At 38.4% G+C, this 23,122-nt stretch overlaps 1 protein-coding gene across 8 annotated transcripts in view; it reads left to right on the forward strand.

The window, feature by feature from the left end:
- The window catches only part of kif21a (kinesin family member 21A), a 95,106-nt gene extending 72,394 nt beyond the window's left edge, over nt 1-22,712 (forward strand). For 6 of the 8 annotated variants that reach the window (XM_039656760.2, XM_039656761.2, XM_089127908.1 and 3 more), the window contains 9 exons: nt 10-218; nt 3,602-3,733; nt 5,773-5,909; nt 8,552-8,726; nt 11,307-11,471; nt 12,769-12,886; nt 14,815-14,985; nt 15,872-16,071; nt 19,940-22,712. In XM_039656760.2, the coding sequence (XP_039512694.2) occupies nt 10-218; nt 3,602-3,733; nt 5,773-5,909; nt 8,552-8,726; nt 11,307-11,471; nt 12,769-12,886; nt 14,815-14,985; nt 15,872-16,071; nt 19,940-20,027 (1,395 nt within the window). In that variant the 3' untranslated portion in view covers nt 20,028-22,712. The remainder of the gene's footprint in view (nt 1-9; nt 219-3,601; nt 3,734-5,772; nt 5,910-8,551; nt 8,727-11,306; nt 11,472-12,768; nt 12,887-14,814; nt 14,986-15,871; nt 16,072-19,939) is intronic. The other 2 variants (XM_089127907.1, XM_089127910.1) reach the window with 2 other exon arrangements.
- The last annotated feature ends 410 nt before the right edge of the window (nt 22,713-23,122 follow it).

Here is a 23,122-nt window from a genome sequence, read left to right on the forward strand (position 1 = left end):
ATTGTAAAGGCCCGGAGGAGGACCACTACTCAGATGGAGTTACTCTACGTAAACAACGGTGACTCTGGCCCGGACACACCGACAAGAGATTTCATCCCTTTACACCCAATGACTGAGACACCCGAGGGAGCGGGAGATCTGGAGTCGGCTGGAAACGCAGTCAGAGATCGGGACTACATGCTCCCCCCTGCCGGATTGTCCTCTAGAATGGGTAGCATGTAAGTTTAAAGTAGCCTAAAACCTTGCTAACTAAAATCTTCGCTTACTTACTGCTCCATCTCACATCATGCATGAACTAACTACTGCTTTGTTTACCAAATGTTGTGCCTTGTTAAAGAAAGATGCTTTGTCACACTGATATTTTACAACTGGTTAATTTTAGTTTAGTCAAAAGTTCGCAAAACTTCAAAAATGGTTTTCTCTTAACACTTTTATTCAATTGACTTTCATTACTGTTCCATGTGAGTGGCTAAAAACACTAAACAACCAAGCTATAGTCTAGAGTCAGATTTGGCAATACAATCTTATGCTACGTTCACAACGGACGCGAATAGCGCGTTAAATTCGCGCCTACCGCTTGACCACTTTGTGTTAATTCACAAATTTCGCTTCAAACTTTTGATTTTACGTGCATCAGTTTCACTCTTGACGTGCGTAAAATAAAATGTTTGAAGCGAAATTTATGCGCGTCTCGCGCTAGAATGGAAACCCGTTGGCTTGTATATCTTTGTTGATCGAGCATTCATCGAGAGATTCACCGCACTGTAATTTGCTCTGGAGAGCTATAACAGCGGCGTGGGGATCATTGTCGCCGTATTTGTGTCCACCGGACCCTTCGGAGGTGAACCGTTTGGCGAGTTTCACCATTTACTCGCTCCAGGAGCTGCACTGAATGACGGCCTCTGTCAGCGGTACTTCCGCCTGTCCCGCGTCCAGTTTGATGACCTGTTGTCCCGCATCGAAGCGAGTTTCACCCTCGCCCTCATCCATCTAATCTGTCATTTATTTTTGTTTTGATGATAAATAGAGCCAGCCTCCAAAAGTTATTAACCCGTCCTGTGATTTTTTTTTTTTTCTCTCACGTCCAGACACGAACTTATGCACATGTATGTTGTCTTTACATAATACTATTTCATATAATCTAGATATGGAATGAATAACATTAAATACAAAATGAACATGTCTCGTATATAGAAATAATGTTTTAAGTGATAAAATAGCTGTTTTGTTGTACATAAGAACCCTACCATGCATTTAGTCAAATTACTTTTATTGAATTATTTATTGAAGCATCCAGATACTTCACCACGTGAGCAAGCAGCTAGGCTCCTGATTGGTTTACGCGGCGCGAATTGATGGCAAAGTTCAGATAACGTCAAACGCGTTAGTGCACAAATAGCACTAACTAAATCATTCACGCGTAACGCACCAAACGCTCAATTCACACCAATTGCGAACTTGACGCGCGAATGAGGCGTCTACCGCGCCGCAGGAATTTTTTACGCAATTGGCGCGTCTTTGCATTGACTTAACGTGGAATTATTCACGTCTGACGCGCTATTCGCGTCCGGTGTAAACGTAGCATTAGGGGGCTTTCACACTTGGTTTGATTGCCTGTTCCGAACGAGAGTTCGATTGCCCCCCCCGATGGACTGTGTTCACATTATATATTTGTATCCGAACCGCGGTAGCTTGCGTCATCTAGCTTTAGCTGGCGCGTAATCATGTTGCTTGGTAACCACTATGAATGAAAAGGCATCAAAATGGATAGAATAACTCGCTTCACATTTGTTCTTTTTTTAACCTTTGGTTTTGTTTTCAAAGAAAAGATACAGAAATACACTTGCGTCTGTCTGTCGCAAAATTTATACGACCACATTACACATCATCAATAGCGGTTCACTTCCGCGGTTTGGTTCGATTGCGTTCATATCAGCAGCGAACTGTACTGGAGTTCACATGAACCGTACCCCAGACCACCTTTTTAAGCGCGCACGAGTTCGGATGACAGCGTTCACATCATCCAAACAAACCAAAATCTGCCGTCATTCGAACCCGGGTGCGCATCAAACATGCTAGTGTGAAAGCCCCCTAACTGTCTCAAAAGATTTCAGACCATTATAGTAAATAGTTATTTACAATGACTACTGATAGCTAGATACCAGCATGTGTGGGAAGTTTAAGTGGGAAGAATTGTACACTTCTGGCAACTATTTGTGGTTCACCAGAAATTTACTTCAAGTTTGAACAGAAACAGTTTTTGCAAATGATCGTGTTTTAGAATAACATCAACCGTGATGATCTAAATCAAGAGGCTAAGACAGGTGTTTTTTCACAATAACACATGAATTACCGGTCATGTTCTTTTAAAGTAGATCACTTTTAAAAAAACTTTTGCTGATAATTTACTCACCCCCATGTCATCCAAGATGTCCACGTCTTTCTTTCTTCAGTCAAAAAGAAATTAAGGTTTTTGATGAAAACATTCCAGGATTTTTCTCCTTATAATGGACTTCAATGGGAACCAAAGGTCCAAGAGACAGTTTCAGTGCAAACTGCAAACTCTTCAAAGGGCTTTAAACGACACCAGACGATGAATAAGGGTCTTATCAAGCGAAACGATCCCTCATTTAAAAAATTTAAGTTTTATAAGCTCAGATGCTCGCCTTGCTCTGTTCTGTATGACTCTCCTGTTCGAACTCGTTTATCAACATGAACTAATCTTTTTCTAAGTCAGTTTGTTCGTTTAGTTGGTTGAATGAACCAAATGACACGAAAAAAGATTTGTTCATTTTGATAAACGAGTTCGAACAGGAGAGTCACACAGAATAGAGCAAGGCGAGCATCTGAGCTTATAAAACTTAAACTTTGTTTTGTTTTTGTTTTTTTGATAAGACCCTTATTCATCATCTGGAATCGTTTAAAGCCCTTTGAACAGTTTGCACTGAAACTGTATTTTGGACCTTGAACCGTTTGGTTCCCATTGAAGTCCATTATATGGAGAAAAATCCTGGAATGTTTTCATCAAAAACCTTAATTTCTTTTCGACTGAAGAAAGAAAGACATGGACATCTTGGATGACATGGGGGTGAGTAAATTATCAGCAAAAGTTGTTTTAAAAGTGAACTACTCCTTTAACTAGATCACAATCTGACCGATCTGTTTGAACTCCTTTTTTCACGAACATTTCAAACATATGAAGTTATTAGAAAGTTTTTAGTTTTTTTTTGTTCAGTAATCATTTCACTTCAGTGAAAAGTTTAACAGCTGTGAGGAATGTTTGTATAGTTGCCACAGGTTTGCCGTCAGTCTTGGTGAATATTTTCAAATCAACTGTTTGCCAATACTATTAGTGGCAGATATTCCTGTGAATCGCCACAGAATTGGTTGCCAGTAGGTTTGCATATTTGCCAATGCTTTTTTTTTTCAGTTTTTGCTGTAGTAACTTCAATTTAATTAGCTTTTTAGCTTAAAAAGACAATGTTAGCTTTGTGCATTTTCTTTATGCATGCTGCCCACATTATGTTTGTGTTTATTTTTTTTCAGTCCTTGTGTTTTATTTTTATGTTTCTGTCTTTCACATTGCAAATGGATCTTAAAGTAGCAGCTCTGGCAACAGACTTCCAGCAGGTGGGCAAAAGAGATTACCGGAACCATCCCCTCTGTCTCGCAGGAAGACTTATGACAAGGGACAAGCCGTGGCTGACAAGGCCAAAGCCAAAGATATCACACAGTAAGAGCTAGCGCCCCCCAGCGGCAGCAAGATACTACTGCAGTTTATGGAGGTTTCTGGCTTCTGCCTGTTTGTGTTGGATTTAAGACAGTCTAGTAAATCCTGCAAACTATAAATCCTACGAATCCTGCAAACAGGATTTGTATGTAGAAAAATTGGCATATAAGATAAAAAAAAATATTAAAAAAAACTGTTTTGAAGAAGCATGCTTTCTGAGTCTTCCCCAAAATGTAAACACTAGCTACTTTACATTGACTGCTATAATCATATAATCATACTACTCGTTCACATGCACATTAACGAAATTCCAACTTCAATTTATGACATTAATCCAGAAAATGGGTTATAGTCCACATGAAAAGTGGCCACAAAAATGGCAGATTGGCCTCAATTGGATTAGATTTTGCCCTGCAGAACTTGTCACGTGGGAGTAAATAAACTCTGGCCTAAAAAAAAAACTGTTCTTCAACGTGAAATGTCGCTAAGGGGTTGTCGATGTGTTTCCCACCACACGACCGCAGCTAAAACCCTTCTGTTCTCCTCGGGAAGGAACAATCCGGCGCTCGTGAGAAGTTCTTGCCTTACAAATGCTGACTACTCTGATTATTTGCATCTGTTTTTGGTTTTTAATTTGAACTTAAATTTAGATTTTCATAAGTTAATGGAAGAACACATTTCTGTGAGTGTTTGTGAATATATGTGGATGTGGTTTCAGTAGTTCTGGCTGGACCAGCATGATTGATTATCAGTAAATCTAATCATACGGTTTTATTGTTAATGTGCTTCAAGCCTCGATCTCCACCCTATTTTACTTTCTGATTCCTTTTTGTTGTTTTTATTTATTTCGATTTTGCATCATGAATGTTTGTTTCACTGCGTGTGGATGAATGGACAGCCTTCATTGGCGCACACATATTTTGCTTCACAAACTATTTTGGCAAAATCATACAGTACCATGAAAAATGACTTGCATCCAGGATCTCTGTCGTTCACTTTTAAAAAACTTTTGCTGATAATTGACTCTCCGCCATGTCATCCAAGATGTCCACGTCTTTCTTTCTTCAGTCGAAAAGAAATTAAGGTTTTTGATGAAAACATTCCAGGATTTTTCTCCATATAATGGACTTCAATGGGGACCAAACGGTTCAAGGTCCAAAAGAAAGTTTCAGTGTAAACTGTTCAAAGGGCTTTAAACGATTCCAGACGATGAACAAGGGTCTTATCAAGCGAAATGATCAGCCATTTCAAAAATAAATACAAAAGTTTAAGTTTTATAAGCACAAATGCTCGCCTTGCTCTGTTCTGTTTGACTCTCCTGTTTGAACTCGTTCATCAAAATAAACAAATCTTTTTTCGAGTCATTTCGTTCATTTTGTTTGTTGACTAAACTAAATGACACAAAAAAAATTGTTCGTTTTGATAAACAAGTTCGAACAGGAGAGTCATCGTTTAAAGCCCTTTGAACAGTTTGCACTGAAACTGTCGTTTGGACCTTGAACCGTTTGGTTCCCATTGAAGTCCATTATATGGAGAAAATCCTGGAATGTTTTCATCAAAAACCTTAATTTCTTTTCGACTGAAGAAAGAAAGACATGGACATCTTGGATGACATGGGGGTGAGTAAATTATCAGCAAAAGTTTTTTTTTAAAGTGAACTACTCCTTTAATGCAGAGACCTAAATGACAAACTTGTGTGTTTTTGTTGTTAAATCATAAACACAAGGCGAATAGCTGATGTTGGATATGGTAACAGTTTTTAGACAGTTTTTCTGGAATCTTTTAAAAGGTTCCTGATCTATTTTGACAATAATAAAATCGATCATTATAAAAATAAAAATCCATCACGTCTTTTTCAAAACTATGCTTTGTTTACTCCGGTTTCTGGAGTCCACATTTGATTAAATGAAACATGGAGATAAATATGCCGTGAAAGGGAATCAGGAATGGGGAAGTATTTTGCATCTGCGGCAGTGTGTGTATGGAAGACAATGATGACTCGATACAGGAGTTTTGATTGTTGGTTTGTTGATGTGCGTCAGAGGTGTGATCAACCCCGTTCCTGTGTCGAAGAGCGGTCGCGCCGGCTCTCTGCAGTGTGTTCATATAGCCGAGGGTCACAGTAAAGCTGTACTGTGTGTCGACTCCACAGACGACCTCCTCTTCACTGGGTCAAAAGGTCAGAGCACATGATATGCTTTAGTCTTGCTTGCGTATGCGAGTAGGATTTAGTTACAATGATTTGGATTTTTAGTTTGGAGAATAATATTCACAAAATCACCGGAATCGTAAACCATGTTATTTTATTAATGTTTATATACCAATATAGTATTTAGTAATAATTTGATTTGGGTTTAATAATAATTTGAGGTTTTTTATTTTCGTTTTAGTTTGTTTTTAGTGATTCTTATATGCTTTCACATATAATATTTCTACGGAGCCCCTCTAGTCCCACTTTGGTAAAAAAAATTAATTATAACTATCTCGTGGCCTCAAGATAGTAACTCGTGGCCTCAAGATAGTAACTCGTGGCCACAAGATAGTAACTCGTGGCCTCAAGATAGTAACTCGTGGCCTCAAGATAGTAACTCGTGGCCTCAAGATAGTAACTCGTGGCCACAAGATAGTAACTCGTGGCCTCAAGATAGTAACTCGTGGCCACAAGATAGTAACTCGTGGCCTCAAGATAGTAACTCGTGGCCTCAAGATAGTAACTCGTGGCCTCAAGATAGTAACTCGTGGCCTCAAGATAGTAACTCGTGGCCACAAGATAGTAACTCGTGGCCACAAGATAGTAACTCGTGGCCTCAAGATAGTAACTCGTGGCCTCAAGATACTAACTCGTGGCCACAAGATAGTAACTCGTGGCCTCAAGATAGTAACTCGTGGCCACAAGATAGTAACTCGTGGCCTCAAGATAGTAACTCGTGGCCTCAAGATAGTAACTCGTGGCCTCAAGATAGTAACTCGTGGCCACAAGATAGTAACTCGTGGCCTCAAGATAGTAACTCGTGGCCTCAAGATAGTAACTCGTGGCCACAAGATAGTAACTCGTGGCCTCAAGATAGTAACTCGTGGCCTCAAGATAGTAACTCGTGGCCACAAGATAGTAACTCGTGGCCACAAGATAGTAACTCGTGGCCTCAAGATAGTAACTCGTGGCCACAAGATAGTAACTCGTGGCCTCAAGATAGTAACTCGTGGCCTCAAGATAGTAACTCGTGGCCTCAAGATAGTAACTCGTGGCCTCAAGATAGTAACTCGTGGCCTCAAGATAGTAACTCGTGGCCACAAGATAGTAACTCGTGGCCTCAAGATAGTAACTCGTGGCCTCAAGATAGTAACTCGCGGCCACAAGATAGTAACTCGTGGCCTCAAGATAGTAACTCGCGGCCTCAAGATAGTAACTCGTGGCCTCAAGATAGTAACTCGTGGCCTCAAGATAGTAACTCGTGGCCTCAAGATAGTAACTCGTGGCCTCAAGATAGTAACTCGCGGCCTCAAGATAGTAACTCGTGGCCTCAAGATAGTAACTCGTGGCCACAAGATAGTAACTCGTGGCCTCAAGATAGTAACTCGTGGCCACAAGATAGTAACTCGTGGCCACAAGATAGTAACTCGTGGCCTCAAGATAGTAACTCGTGGCCACAAGATAGTAACTCGTGGCCTCAAGATAGTAACTCGTGGCCTCAAGATAGTAACTCGTGGCCACAAGATAGTAACTCGTGGCCTCAAGATAGTAACTCGTGGCCACAAGATAGTAACTCGTGGCCACAAGATAGTAACTCGTGGCCTCAAGATAGTAACTCGTGGCCTCAAGATAGTAACTCGTGGCCTCAAGATAGTAACTCGTGGCCTCAAGATAGTAACTCGTGGCCACAAGATAGTAACTCGTGGCCTCAAGATAGTAACTCGTGGCCTCAAGATAGTAACTCGTGGCCTCAAGATAGTAACTCGTGGCCTCAAGATAGTAACTCGTGGCCTCAAGATAGTAACTCGTGGCCTCAAGATAGTAACTCGTGGCCTCAAGATAGTAACTCGTGGCCTCAAGATAGTAACTCGTGGCCTCAAGATAGTAACTCGTGGCCTCAAGATAGTAACTCGTGGCCTCAAGATAGTAACTCGTGGCCACAAGATAGTAACTCGTGGCCTCAAGATAGTAACTCGTGGCCTCAAGATAGTAACTCGTGGCCTCAAGATAGTAACTCGTGGCCTCAAGATAGTAACTCGTGGCCTCAAGATAGTAACTCGTGGCCTCAAGATAGTAACTCGTGGCCTCAAGATAGTAACTCGTGGCCTCAAGATAGTAACTCGTGGCCTCAAGATAGTAACTCGTGGCCACAAGATAGTAACTCGCGGCCTCAAGATAGTAACTCGCGGCCTCAAGATAGTAACTCGCGGCCTCAAGATAGTAACTCGCGGCCTCAAGATAGTAACTCGTGGCCTCAAGATAGTAACTCGTGGCCTCAAGATAGTAACTCGTGGCCTCAAGATAGTAACTCGTGGCCTCAAGATACTAACTCGTGGCCTCAAGATAGTAACTCTATCTTGAGGCCACGAGTTACTATCTTGAGGCCAAAAGATAGTTATAATAATTTTTTTTTACCAAAGTGGGACTAGAGGGGCACCGTATATTTCTATTTATCTTTCATTTTTATTTCAGTTTTAAACGTTTTTTTATATATCGGTTAGTTGCCAACATTTCGTTTTTCAATTAATATTAATATTTGATTTTATTTCAGCTTTAATTTTTACAAGACTGATTTTAAAGAATTAAAAAATTCCAATTCCTTGACATTTTTTTTATTTTATTACTGCCAGACCGGACCTGTAAAGTGTGGAACCTGGTGACGGGACAGGAGATCATGTCTCTAGGCGGCCACCCCAACAACGTGGTGTCGGTGCGTTACAGCTCCAGTCTGGTGTTCACCGTCTCCACTTCCTACATCAAAGTCTGGGACATCCGAGACTCGGCCAAGTGCATCCGCACACTCACGTGAGTTCCTGTACATGTCAGACATGCGTTCAGAAACCACAAGTACAAACATTTCATTCTTCCAAATGAAGCCGCAAGCAATGATCATCAAGATCCAAGCACACATATGATGTAGTTCGGGATGGATGAAGCAGGTTAGCCAGGTTAGCGATACATGCTGGTGTCAAAGGGGACAAAAATTTGCAAAAATTATTTTAATCATATAATGCATTTCTGTAAGCATCACTTTGTAAACTAATTATTTGCACTCCAAATAACTGGTTCTGTACATTTATTCGCCATTCAAACTGATGGGATCTATGGGACCTTGTTTCTGCCCCTGAATAAAATATTTAACCCTAAAACCGTATTCTGGACAAATGTGGGCAAAATAGTTTGCCTCCTGAACAAACACATTTTTTTTTTACTCAATTCTACAATGTTAAGTGGGTGAAAAAAAAAATGAATACCCATAGAAATCCATAGAAATGAATGGGAAAAACTGTAATTTAGAGCATTCTAAAATAAGCTGAAATAAGACACCAGGTGACAGCAAAGTCACTTCGTCTTTAGGTTTAAGCTCTAAGAACTTATTGGAATGAGATTTTAATGTAGTTAAAAAAAATAAGCATAATTTACATAGAAAATATGGTACTTTTTGAAGTAAATAAATTCAAAAATACCCCCAAAACAATAAAAAAAAACACCTTAAATGGACAGACAAAACTTTATCGAAGACAGTAGGGCTGGGTAATAAATATCGATTTCTCGATATTAATCGATTCTCATTTTTACGAACCGATATCGATTCTTAAATCTCAAGAATCGATTAGTCATCCTGTTGTTTCATTTGAATGAATGAGACATTGTATCGCGGCTGCGCGCATCCAACAAATCGCAATAATCTTTGTCCTTTGTTACTATTGATATGAAACAAAGCCTCAATTTTCAAATTACGTCCATTTTCTTTAGAAATTCAAAAACATAAATAGAGTTTTGTCGCTGTGGCGTGAGATCGCTCTGGAGAAGCAGCAGCGCTGATCTCTCTTCCGGGTTAATAATACCAGTTACAGCGCCAAATAAAGATGAATGAGCATCTGAAAGTGTGTTAAAAGATCGAGTATAACTTATCTAAATCCGTATCATGTCACATTGATTCGCTCAATCTGCGTTTCAACCGTGGAAAGACGTCAGTTAAACGGCCTGTAATCAATGTGATGTATCGTCATATTTACCTCAGAAAACGCACATAAACTCGTTAGTCCACACTCGTTAGTGTTCTTCAATATTTAATGCATATTTGAATAAATCTGGCAAGTTTTTATGACAGCCACCATTTAAATGTTTATATTTCATATAATCTTCTTATTATAAAAATAAATAAAAGTGTAATTTAAGTGTTTGTATAGCTACAAAACAGTTCATTATTACCTTCATATTAGGCTAATGAAGCCTATAGGCTACAACTAGACTCCCGTAGTTTACAGCATTTAAGAGATTTGATTCCCTTGAGAAAAATTGCCATTTATTATAACTGATATCCAAAATAATCGATATTGAATCGAATCGTAATCGAAATCGAATCGAATTGCAAGCTTGTGAATCGAAATCGAATCGAATTGTGAAATTTGTCTCAATACCCAGCCCTAGAAGACAGTGATATAACATTTATACTAAATACAAATTAGGATCACACCTGAGTCCTCTGTGCCCACATTTGTCCACAATTACAGGATTAAGGGCTATAAAGTCAATACGGTTTGAGGGCTACAAAGATAATTGCGACTTCTGTATCGTGCAGTTCTGACTTTATAACTCGCTATTGCGACTTTACATCACACAATCCTTACCTTTTTATTTTTTTATTGTGGAGGAAACGAGCTTCCATAGGAATCTGATTTTAAAAAAATCAGATTTCTTGTCCCGTGGTTCCCTCAACATTAGTATTTAAAAATGGCGGATATTTTATGATATATTATGCAGGAGTTGAAACTCGATCGTTTACACAGTCCTTATGAAGTTATGTGAAATTCGGATTCAAACAAAACGGATCAGATTTCAGATGGAAAAGGTCTCAGCATGTGGAAACAACATCACTGACAGACAGAAGTCTCCTAAACTACAGGACTGATTCACACAATCTATAGACAATAATGACAAAAAGTTACCAATAGAAATTTGCAAGCCGTTTACAAGATTTAAGCCAATTCATTTTGTTACAAAAGCTCAATACACGTATGAAACTATATCTTCTAAACCCTGTTATCTCTGTAAAGCTGCTTTGAAACGATCTGTATTGTAAAAAGCGATATATTAATAAATGTGACTTGACTGTGGCATGATCATCCAGATCAGAAGATTCCCAGTTCACAGAACAAAATCAGTCCTGAATCCTTGTTACTAGTCCATATTATACAAATCTGACGTTTGGCTTGTCCTTTAGAAGATCTTCTTCTCATTTGGGTCAGATGATCTTGAGACCATGTTGGTAAAAATGTCGGTACCAGCCTGGACACTCCTGTATTGAAGTAATTGTAAATGTAGTGTCCTGTCCTGGTATTCAAAACCTCTCCCTCTGTGACTGTGTGTTTCCACGTCCAGATCGTCAGGTCTGGTGAACGCTGGTGACCCATGTGCAGCCAGTACGAACCGCACTGTGACCATCCCGGCCGGGGAAAACCAGATCAACCAGATCTTTCTGAACCCGTCTGGATCCGTCCTCTACGCTGCCGCGGGGAACTCAGTCCGCGTGTGGGACCTGAGACGGTAGGCGTCCTTTACTGCACACTAGGCTTGCCGCGATAGACGGTGTTGACGGTGTTACCGGTTTTAAGCCCCATCACCGGTGACATCACTTTCCCACCGTGACACCGCGATGTCTTGACTTTTTTTTTTTTAAAGTATTCGTTTTTGCTAAAATATTTATTTGAATTAATTAAAAATAATAATTTTCAATTATTTATTTCTGAAGAGAGCATTATAATTAAAAATGAACTGCGCAACGCGTGCCGTCACGTCACAGATCAGCAAGCATCAGGATTCCATTTAGCACGTGTGGAGACGAGAACGAGTCAAATTACAGAAAAGCAAGATAATGGCGGAAGATTTGGTGTCAAAACGCAATGCAAAAGCGCCTGTTTGGCAATATTTTGGCCAATATATATTAATGTTAATAAATGCCAATTTATAGTGTTTAACTTTTTTTTAGAGTGCTGTCATTTATGTAGGCTAAGGTCCTTTTTAAAGTTTTTATTTTATATTCGTCTCTTTTTATTTGGTTTTATCTTATTTAAACTTTGTTTAATTTATTTAGGCCTATTTTGTTTTCTTATTCGTTAATAAACGTTTTATTTTTTTTTGGGCCCACAGTTTGCCGATTTTCACTTTTTTCAGCCTATGCATGGGGTTATTTTTATTCGTTCGTTATGCTAATAAAAGTGCTGTCTAAATAAAAGTTTATTGTCAGTGAGTTTTTTTTTTTTTTTTTTTTTTTGTCCATTCCAGCAATTGACGCTGAATTGCAATTGACACTTATTTCGAAAGTGAAAGTATGTCATTTATGTAGGCTAAGGTCCGTTTTGAAGTTTTTATTTTATATTCGTCTTTTTAATTGGTTTTATCTCATTTAAACTTTGTGTAATTTATTTAGGCCTATTTTATTTTCTTATTCGTTAATAAACGTTTCATTGTTTATTATTTGTTTGGGCCCACATTTTGCCGATTTTCACTTTTTTCAGCCTATGCATGGGGTTATTTTTATTCGTTCGTTATGCTAATAAAAGTCTATAAATAAAAGTTTTATTATCAGCGAGTTGTTTTTTTTTGTCCATTCAAGCAATTGATGCTTATTTCGAAAGTGAAACTAAAACGCGCACGCATTTAAAAGCTATTTAACCCCCCCGCCCTGCCCTCCACGGTGACACCGGGATTACCGGTGTTGTCACACGTCGATTAACCGGTGGGAAATTTTCCTCACCGCGGCAACCCTACTGCACACGCTCTGTCTGACAGCTAGACAGCAGATATCTGACAGTTTCGGTTGTTTTCCACCTGTTTTCGTCAGGTTTGTGTCTACAGGAAAATTAACCGGCCATCTCGGTCCAGTCATGTGCTTGACTGTTGATCAGACTGGCAACGGACAGGATCTGGTTATCACAGGCTCTAAGGATCACTACATCAAGGTTTGTATATCTATCTGGAATGGGGTTTTGGGTGACGTTAGCTGGCGGTTTTTTATAAATAACGTACAGTATAGACCCTGATTATCTTTTTTTTTTTTTTTAGTTAATGTATTGACTAACATGAACTAAAAAAGAGCAATACATTTGTTACTGTATTTGTCAAAGAAAAATTATTGGAAAAGTATTGGAAAATGTTGAAATTAACTTAAAAAAAATTAATAAATGCTGTTGCCAATAGCTTAGACAGTGAAAAAATCAGTCCTTCCAGAAAAACGCGGAGTTTTTTTGTGATTGTTGCGGGCAAAAATCCTTGATTACGCGACCCGTTTTCTTTAAAAATGCGATGGAATATGCGGGATATTTATGCAATTTTATGCAATGAAATTGCGGGAACTTGCAAAAACTGCGGTTTGATGAAAAAGAGAAAAAAAGTGATTCCTCCAACATCCTGTTCTCATTAGGCTACTACCTTAATGTAAAGAGTCATTTCTTATTACTTTCTATGATGTAGCAAGCATACTTCATCATAGAAAGTGCTGGGAATATTTAATTTCTGATCTTGTTTTATTTTTATTAAATTTTCAAAATCACAGAGTTTGATATCAAGTTCTTGACATTTCTTTTACACATTTTCTGATAAGTATAACATCTGAGAAGTAGCCTAAAACATGAAACAATAATTTGAAAAAAAAAAAAAAGATTCAAAAGATTAAAATGTCAGGGCTTTGAAAGATTCAAAAGATCACAGACATTAAATTCCTTTAGCAGAAATACAGATCTTTTGGGATTTTCGATTTTTTTTTTTTTTTTTTTTTTTAATTTTGAGCAAAGTTGGGTTTTGAGTTACTCCACTTAGTTTGATGAATATGAAATTTTCCTAATAATAGAAAAAATCGATAACATACATTTTTCTTATAAGAAAGTCAAAATCATTTGTATGAAGATGACAAATTTAAGACAAGGTTGCAATTCATTTTAAAACCTAGAAATTGAGACATCTCATTCCAACAGATTGAAAAATAGGGACATTCAAACAATAAGTGCACAATAGACTCTCTTTCACAATTACAAAATCAGCAATGTTTTATTTCAGACTTTAACGAGTGTAAATAAGGTGTGGCCCCTTTAAGAGCTGCGCGCTGAACTGTCTGCAGTGTGTGCGCCTCAAACACCCCATGTGTGCGGGTAATTTCTGTTTGATGCTTATTCTTTTATCTTATTTTGTTTATTAAGTAACGATGTGACGGTAGAACGTGTGACAGACGGTTATACGAGTTCGATTTGTGAGATGTCAATCGCCTCCGTGAGTCTGTCTGGCCTCTGCAATAACTTCAGCTGTGAGCTATCCCGTCGCGTAATTGCGTCACTTCATAACGTTCCCACGGAAACAGCGAAGATATTATATGTGACTTTTTTTTGCAACGAAAATGGGAGGATTATGAAATCATGCAAGCCCCGCATATTTTGCATGGAAATCGGCATTTTATGCGGCGAAAGTGCGGCTTATTCGAAAAAATGCTGCCCCCACATAAATATGCGGACATTGGCTGATTTTGCATTGAATTCAGCGATCGCATAATCGCGTTTTTCTGGAGGGACTGAAAAATCTAGCGTATGTTTCTTAGCAACTTAAAACCCACAGCTTCATTATTAGTAGAGAGACGCTGCCAGGTAGAATTAATTCACAGGCAATCTCTCTCTCTCTCTCTCTCTCTCTCATTAATGCATTTATAAAATGTAATTTTCACTGTGCTGCTTACGTTTCTGATTTGTGAGAAATATAATGACCCAAAGACAAAAGAAGTGATAACTTCTCGACTCGAGGTTCAGGCTTATCTGTTCATTAATGGTGTCTGATGTTAACTTGACTTTAATCACATAAATGTTGACTGAACCCCTACCAAACACGATGTGATTTGTATCTGCAGATGTTCGACGTGACCGAGGGGGCTGTGGGTAGCATCAGCCCCACTCATAACTTCGAGCCGCCCCACTATGACGGCATCGAGTCCCTGGTGGTTCAGGGGGATTGTTTGTTTAGCGGCTCCAGAGACAACGGCATTAAGAAATGGGACCTGACCCGCAAGGACCTTCTGCAGGTATAACCAGCTATATTAACAACATTATACATGATCAATGGAACCATGTGGCAACTTTTTAGTAAAGTTTCCATTCAGAATCTTATTGGCATCCATTTTCTCGATTTCTGTTGAAACATTCAGATGGTAGAGTCAGAATTTGGCGTAAACAGAATGAGAACATGGATCCATCATGCCTTGTTACCACTGTGCAGGCTGGTGGTGGTGGTGTAATGGTGTGGGGGATGTTTTCTTGGCACACTTTAGGCCCCTTAGTGCCAATTGGGCATCGTTTAAATGCCACGGCTTACTTGAGCATTGTTTCTGACCATGTCCATCCCTTTATGGCCACCATGTCCCCATCTTCTGACGCCTACTTCCAGCAGGATAATGCACCATGTCACAAAGCTGCAATCATTTCAAATTGGTTTCTTGAACATGTCATTGGGTTCCCCACAGTCACCAGATCTCAACCCAATAGAGCATCTTCGGGATGTGGTGGAACGGGAGCTTCGTGCCCTGGATGTGCATCCCACAAATCTCCATCAACTGCAAGATGCTATCCTATCAATATGGGCCAACATTTCTAAATTTTGAAAGGGGGTCAAACACAGTATTATTGTGGTGTTCCTAATAATCCTTTAGGTGAGTGTGTATATATATAGATCGCATTCGTTCTAAAGTGTCACTTAAGTTTCCAGTCACTTAACTCTTTTTGGCTTCACTCTGGCAACATTATAATGCAAGTTTAGTAGCTTCCACGAGGACAATTAGCCAATCAGTTGATTAATCCGTACTGAGGATGAAATCAGGAAGAGGCTAATTACCTCATCAGGACATGAATCAATCAGGGCTCAAACTGTGTTTGTCCTGGGTCTGATGAGTTGACGTGTTGTTTGCCCTACAGCAGGTACCCAACGCTCATCGTGACTGGGTCTGTGCTCTGGGAGTCGTGCCGGCGTCTCCGATCCTGCTGAGCGGCTGTAGGGCAGGAGTGCTCAAACTCTGGCACACGGACACCCTGAGTCCGCTGGGAGAGCTCAGAGGCCACGACAGTCCCATCAACAGCATCTCGGCCAACAGCAGTCTCCTGTTTACCGCCTCGGAGTGAGTATTACACACGCAGAACACTCGAGAACTGATCATTCACAACCAAAGAGTACAGTGGAGGATAATTGGGGCATTGGCTCTGAAATCAAAGGAGCCGAAATAAAAACCCTAGCCATTGTTGAAGAGTATCATTGAAAGAAAGAAGTCGTCATGCATTGACCTTAAACATGGCTTACCTTTTGAAACACTAGCCTAACATTAGCCACTTTACGTTAACCTAGATGAATGTGTGCTACTGCTATTGTTAGGCGCATATCCAAGTGTTTGTGTGGAATTAGTAATGCTCTTATTGCATGAAACCACTCTATTGGCGCATCCACTTATCCAGCGGAGATGACGAGTCAAGACTTCATCTTTGGAGGAGTGAAAGTGTATTAATAAGTTATTAAAATGTTCAGACAGTCTCCTTTTTTATGCATGTACTTTAGTACTTGACTCTTTCCCCTGTCATTGGTGGAAATTTCCATCATTTATGAGACAACACTTTCCCGCCATTGACGGAAATGTCCTGCTTTCCGTGTTTTCACTGTTGTGCGGTAGGGGGCGCTGTTACACATCTTCTGAATAAGAACTGAATCTCCTGATCATAGCAGACGAAGAAGCAGAAACAAGCTATAGCATGCTTGAGCATGCTTATGTAACGCAAAGTATAAATCATAACTGCCTTATGTTACCCATCACCAGTGTTGGGAAAGTTCACTTTCTACATGAACTAGTTCAAAGTTTAAAATTAACTAGTTCAGTTCATAGTTCATTCTTCAAAAAAAAATTCTTTTTTTTTCCATATGTTGCGAGCTTTTAAAAAAAAATAATATTATTATTGCCACAGCAGGGACGTGCACAGACATTTTGATGGGCAGGGGCTCAAGTGAAAAAGGGCACTTCTCATAATTACGTTATTTATTTATTTATTTATTCCTTTTTTTAACAAAAAAGTATATATATATTAACACAACTCTGACTTAAAAAAAAAAATATATATATATATATACTTTATATATTATAAAAGTTAATTAATTGTATCTTCCTCAAACTCATGAGTTTCAATCAAGTATATATTTGATACATCTGATGGTGACATGGACTTAGTTTAACATTTGAGGGAGAACTGTATCATCATCATCATCAAATAAAACCTTCAAAATCCACATTTAGATGGAGTTTAAACTGTTTAAATCTGTAAATTTCTTCTAAATTCACCAATTTAGATTTCTAAATTCCAGGGGGAAAGACTCTTTATGGTTGTAAGTCATTCATTTTAATAATACGAATTTTAGGCCATAACGTGTCATTAAAACGTCCGGATTTTCCATACAAGGTCATAAATTACATTTAGCCACGTCTTAAATTGACACTGATTCATTATCGCGATACAATTTTTCTCGATAAAACGGTATCAAGTTCGAGTCATAATCGTCATCCGACTCAATACTCGATATGATAATGTTTGAATGCCAAAAGCGGAAAGAAACTCATTTGAACCGTGCGCGACCCACGGACTGTTTATCCGCTCGGCTCAAAGTTCAAACGGAAGCAGCGGAAGCTCAGAGAGGGAGCTGCTAGCTGGTGTTGCCAGATTGGGTGTTTTTTCGCTACATATGAAGGCCATAGACTGTAAAAAAAGATGGACGACGCCCCTTCGCTCTTTTCCATCAGAGAGAACTGAAGCCGCCAGTGTCTCCCCAGACAGCAAACTGACATTGAATCAACGTGGAAACGACGTCTCTCGTGACATTGAAACAACGTTGATTTTGCTCATCGAATTAACGTTGAACCAACGTCAGACGCGGCATTCTTCAAAGCTAAATGAAATCGAAAATTGGTTTGCTTTCATAACGTTGAAACAACGTTGATTTCAAGTTGATTTTCCGTTAGTTTTGAAAGAATGACGCGTCTGACGTTGGTTCAACGTTAATTCGATGAGCAAAACAATGTCAGATCAACGTTGTTTCGATGTCATATTTCCACGTTGATTCAATGTCAGTTTGCTATCTGGGTCGATATGACGCTGACATCTTGGAACTTGACTCTGCGCACTTGCGTGTTTCGGGACCAGTCATGCGCAGTCGTGAGCAGGAAGTAAAGCCGCGAAATCAAGGCCGCGCCCTCACTCTCGCTGAATCAAACGCAAGCGTGACGCCCCGCACTTTCATTAAGTGTCCTCTGTCTGCTTCGTTCTTCTCCAATGATGTCCGCTGATTGCAGAATCTCGTTAAAATAATGTAACTACTAACCACATAATCAACATTATTAAAAAAAGTCTGCTGGTGCTTCAGTGACTACCTCGCACAGAGAACCTGTCAATCACAGCTGTCAATCATGATGTCAGAGCACCGTTTTTATGATCACATAACTAACTAAAAACAAACTTATTTTAAAATCGAACACTTGAAATTACATCAACGTGATCGAAACTACAGTAAATGACAGAAACTATCTTTGGAAAAGGGATATGTGAAGTGTAATTTAATTGTTTAGTTGGTCTCGTGTCCCATTGAATAAGATGGGGAGACGGGGGTTATGAGCTATACTAGGACCGGTCACAAGGGGGCGTTAGAGACGTTTTGGCTTCACCAGGAAGGCTCTATAGAAATCTGGCACCCTATTGTACGAAGTTAAACTGAGAGAGTGTGCGTTCACAGACACCAGAATGAACGCGTTCACAGTATCAAGCAGTAATACAGTGCGTTCAGTTCATGTTCGCCCCAAAATATGAACGCGAACGCGATCGTTCATTGAACGCGTTCAGGCACAACACTGCCCATGACATGTCGACCCAGGACGTTAAGCTCCGGGGTGTTGATGGACTTGGGTCTACTTCGTCTGTATTTTAATCATCGTTCTGAATCCCAACTGGACGTAGTCTTTGACCAAAACTCAATATTCCCAGCTTTTCGCTTAAAATGTTGCTTTTATTATGAAACTTATCCACATTCAAATGTTGATAAAAAAAAAAGAATGCATTATTGTTACACAGACATTCATTCAGCAAAATATTCTGGGGGGCATGAAAATTTAGTTTTTAACAGGAAGCAAACTTATACATCATCAATATTCAAAATATCCAAAACTGGTATATTATATTAGTATAATATTTTCACAAAGTTTGAAATTGGGACAAACAACAACAAAAAATTAAAGTGATTCTTATTTGAAGATATACAATGATTATATTTAGTTTTATTGTAATAAATCGTGCTCATTAATTAAAAAATATAAAAAAATAAACAATTTAGGCTTTTAAAGATGGGTGAAAGTGCACCGCTTTAAAGTTACACTGTGTAAATCTTTTAGTTTATTCTTCGCTAAAAACACTTTCAAAAATATATGGGCTCATTAATGTATGTTTACTTCGTTCAAGTAATAAAGTATTCTCGTGAGTGTATAATATGCCACTGAAAATACATACGGGTAAGGGGTTCTAATGTCGGTCGCCATCTTGAAAGTACATTAGCCAAAGAGGGACACGCCCGTTAATTCATGTTTCGTCTTTCGCGTTTACGTTTGAGTTAACACTCATGGACGAGGTCAAACTGGAAGCCATGTTAATCTTGGACTACTTTGGCCACCGTAGGAGTTAAAACGAAATCGGAATTGAGAGGAACAGAAACTAATATTCACTGGATGGTCATATACCTTTTCACCTCTAGATGGGGGTAAAAATCACACAGTGTAGCTTTAAAGGAAAGAAACAGCATGAAACAGAAACAGAATTTTCATGATCGTTGGCCCAATACAAAATACAAAGCCTAGTGTGTGTGTGAAGTACTAGAACACATCATTAGGATCCAGGATTATTACATAAAACTGTAATCAAAATCCCATCTCTACCCTTCCCTTCACCACCCTCTCCTCTCGCCCGCAGTGACCGGACGGTGAAGATCTGGCGTGCGAGAGGAAGTCTAGAGGTCACAGATGTGGCCGACACGATAGACGAGGGCGTCAGTAACTGATGACTCCTTCCACGCCAACGCCACTGCAGTGTTACTACGGTAACGCAGCTGCCAAAGACATTTGCACTTTGACCCCACCGATAACTCTTTGGCATCCGAAACACACACACACACACACCCTGACAGAATCCACACGAATCGGAATCTTCTCACTGTGGTTCCTTTTGGATGTTTCCCAGAGTTTATTGCGTCTTTAGTAATGCCCCACAATTAGGTCAACGTCACATGTTAAAAAAAGCTCTTTGTCCTGAAATGTCAGCTTGGTTAATTCTAACAATCATGAAGACGAGGAGTTCTGTTGGGCTTTGAGGAAGAGGAACCGGATCTTCTGTAGCTGGCTTCAGCGCTCCGGTTCTGGGAAACCAGCAGAACACTGAACGGGGGAATCTCACTCCAAACCAAGAAAACAAGGAATATTTGGCCTAATGAAAATTAAGTACACTACCATTTTTTTTTTTTTTTCGCATTATGAAATTTATTTTGCATTATAGACAATTAGGCACATTTCCCCATAATTATTATTACTGTAATGGAAATAAATCGCATTCTCATTATTTTGTTTATAAATATCTTTCTCGCTCTTGCTCTCTTTCTATATATATATATATTAGTGCTGTCAAACGATTAATCGCGATTAATCGCATCCAAAATAAAAGTTTGTGTTTACATAATATATGTGGGTGGACTGTGTATAATTATTTTATATATATATAAATACACACACATGTATGTATATTTAAGAAAAAAATATGATTTTTATATAAAATATTGATATTTATATATAATATAAATTATATATAAATCTATATACAGTATGTAGATGAAAATATTTCCCACATATACACAAGCATGTGTGTGTATTTATAAAATAATTATACACAGTGCACCCACATATATTATGTAAATACAAACTTTTATTTTGGATGCGATTAATCGTTTGACAGCCCTAATATATATATACAGTGTATATATATATATATATGGCGGGGCAATGATTAATCGCATCCAAAATAAAAGTTTGTATTTACATAATATATGTGGGTGCACTGTGTATAATTATACACACACATGCATGTATTTAAGAAAAATGTGTTTTTAATAAATCAAATATTTATATTTATACATAATATTAATTATGTATAAATATATATATAAAGTATATACATGCAAATATTTCTTAAATATATACATGCATGTGTGTGTATTTATATATACAAAATTATTATACACACCACACACACATATAGTACATAAACACAAATTTTATTTTGGATGCGATTAATTGTTGCCCAGCCCAAATATATATATATATATATATATATATATATATATATATATACACGCACACACAAACGCACTTAATTGTATAATGATTGTATAATGATTAAATATATGTATTATGTATCATTAATAGTAATATATTTATTATAATACTGTACAAGAACTAAATATTATGTATTATACTGTATAAGAATTACTATTAAGAATGAGAATTGCAAAAAAAAACTTGAAACGCTGAAACTTCCTGTCGCAAAAAAAAAAAAAAAAAAATGAAGCTTAAAATTTGCTTCGTTTTGCATTTAATTTCTTTTCCCTGAAGCTTTTCTCCTTTTTTATGGGTTGATTTATAACCCTGATTTTTCTTTCTTTTCACCCAACTGGGATCACCATGACCTTAATGAACTGGTGTGTTTGGTGTCAATGTGTCGAGTGTGAACCCATCTTTCTGCTAATATCACATTTAATAATATACTAGATCAGTGTAGAGCATAACAATATAGAAACTGTCACACACCACTCTCCTCACTCTCAGCCTGTCTGCCGTCTACGCCTGTCGTCGGGTGTGTGTAGCGCTCAGATGAACACACTAGATACTGTATACTGTATTCAGTGCCTGTACCACTTCTCTAGAGCTTTTCTCCCGGACTCGCACACTGCGCTTCACTAAGTGTAGTTTACATGTTAGACTGTCTCACTGCATTGTGCTAGATAAAATAAACATATGAAGACTGACTTGAAAGCTTTTGTAACAATTGTTTAATGCTCTTAGTTTTCCAGCAGCCACGCTTTGGCTTTGTCCGTGTATGACGTCTCCGGAGGTTTGCTTGTCAACACACGGGGCGAGCCAGTAGTTATCTGAATGGCAGATGTCAATTGAATTAAATGTCGTCTGTCAAAAACTACTCTTGAAGTGCCGCTGTGTTCATTAAATGGGAAATTATGATTATTATATTCATAATTATAGCCGAGTCTGACGAGAGCTGTCCAACTAAAAGTAGTCCATACAACTCCCTATATGAAAATGGAAAACTGTGATGGTTATTATTGATGATTATATATATGAACATGCAATCAAACTAGATGGTGACTATGGCTTAAAAAATAAGATTTTTGTTTTATTGAAATTATATATATATATATCACACAAATTAATTATGGATATACAATTTGGATTTGGACTGCAAACATTTAAGCAAATATGAATTTGTGGCAACATTTTCATGCAGCCATATTTATAAGAAATGCTAATATGTAGGCGCTGCCACCATCCACGTTTTTTGTATGGAAAAAATAGCTTCAATATAACTCTTTGTGTTGTATATTAAATTTCAGTAATTCAAAGAAATGTTCATGATTTATTTTGAGTGTACTGTCTCTTTAAATAAAAGCATCACTAAAAGTGTCCACTAGAGCGCAGCATGACGATCCATAACGCAAACGTTCATCATAGACACTCGAGTAAGTAAAGTAGATAACTCTGTGCTTGACTTGTTTTTATGAAAATCGTGATTGGGTGAAGTTAAGTGTGTTTTTCTTCAGTCCTTTCTTTTCTTTCGGTTGACAAGTTCTTTTGTGATCCAGGATGTTTTAATCTGTGTAATCCATCAGTGTGTCCGTGTGCGCGCCTGTCCTACACACACACACCACTGAATCTCATGAAGTTTCCACACCTGGCCTCTCAATGCCGTCGACCAGAATAACTTCATCAGAATGACTGCGGGCGGCTTCCTGTTTTCTGACACGGGCCTCTTAATAGAAGCATGGAAACCTTAGTCAAATATTTATCATCTCTGGTCGTCTCTGTCAAATATTCT

The sequence above is a fragment of the Pimephales promelas genome, chromosome 25 (assembly GCF_988280905.1).
Source record: "Pimephales promelas chromosome 25, fPimPro1.hap1.1, whole genome shotgun sequence".
Classification (NCBI taxonomy): domain Eukaryota; kingdom Metazoa; phylum Chordata; class Actinopteri; order Cypriniformes; family Leuciscidae; genus Pimephales; species Pimephales promelas.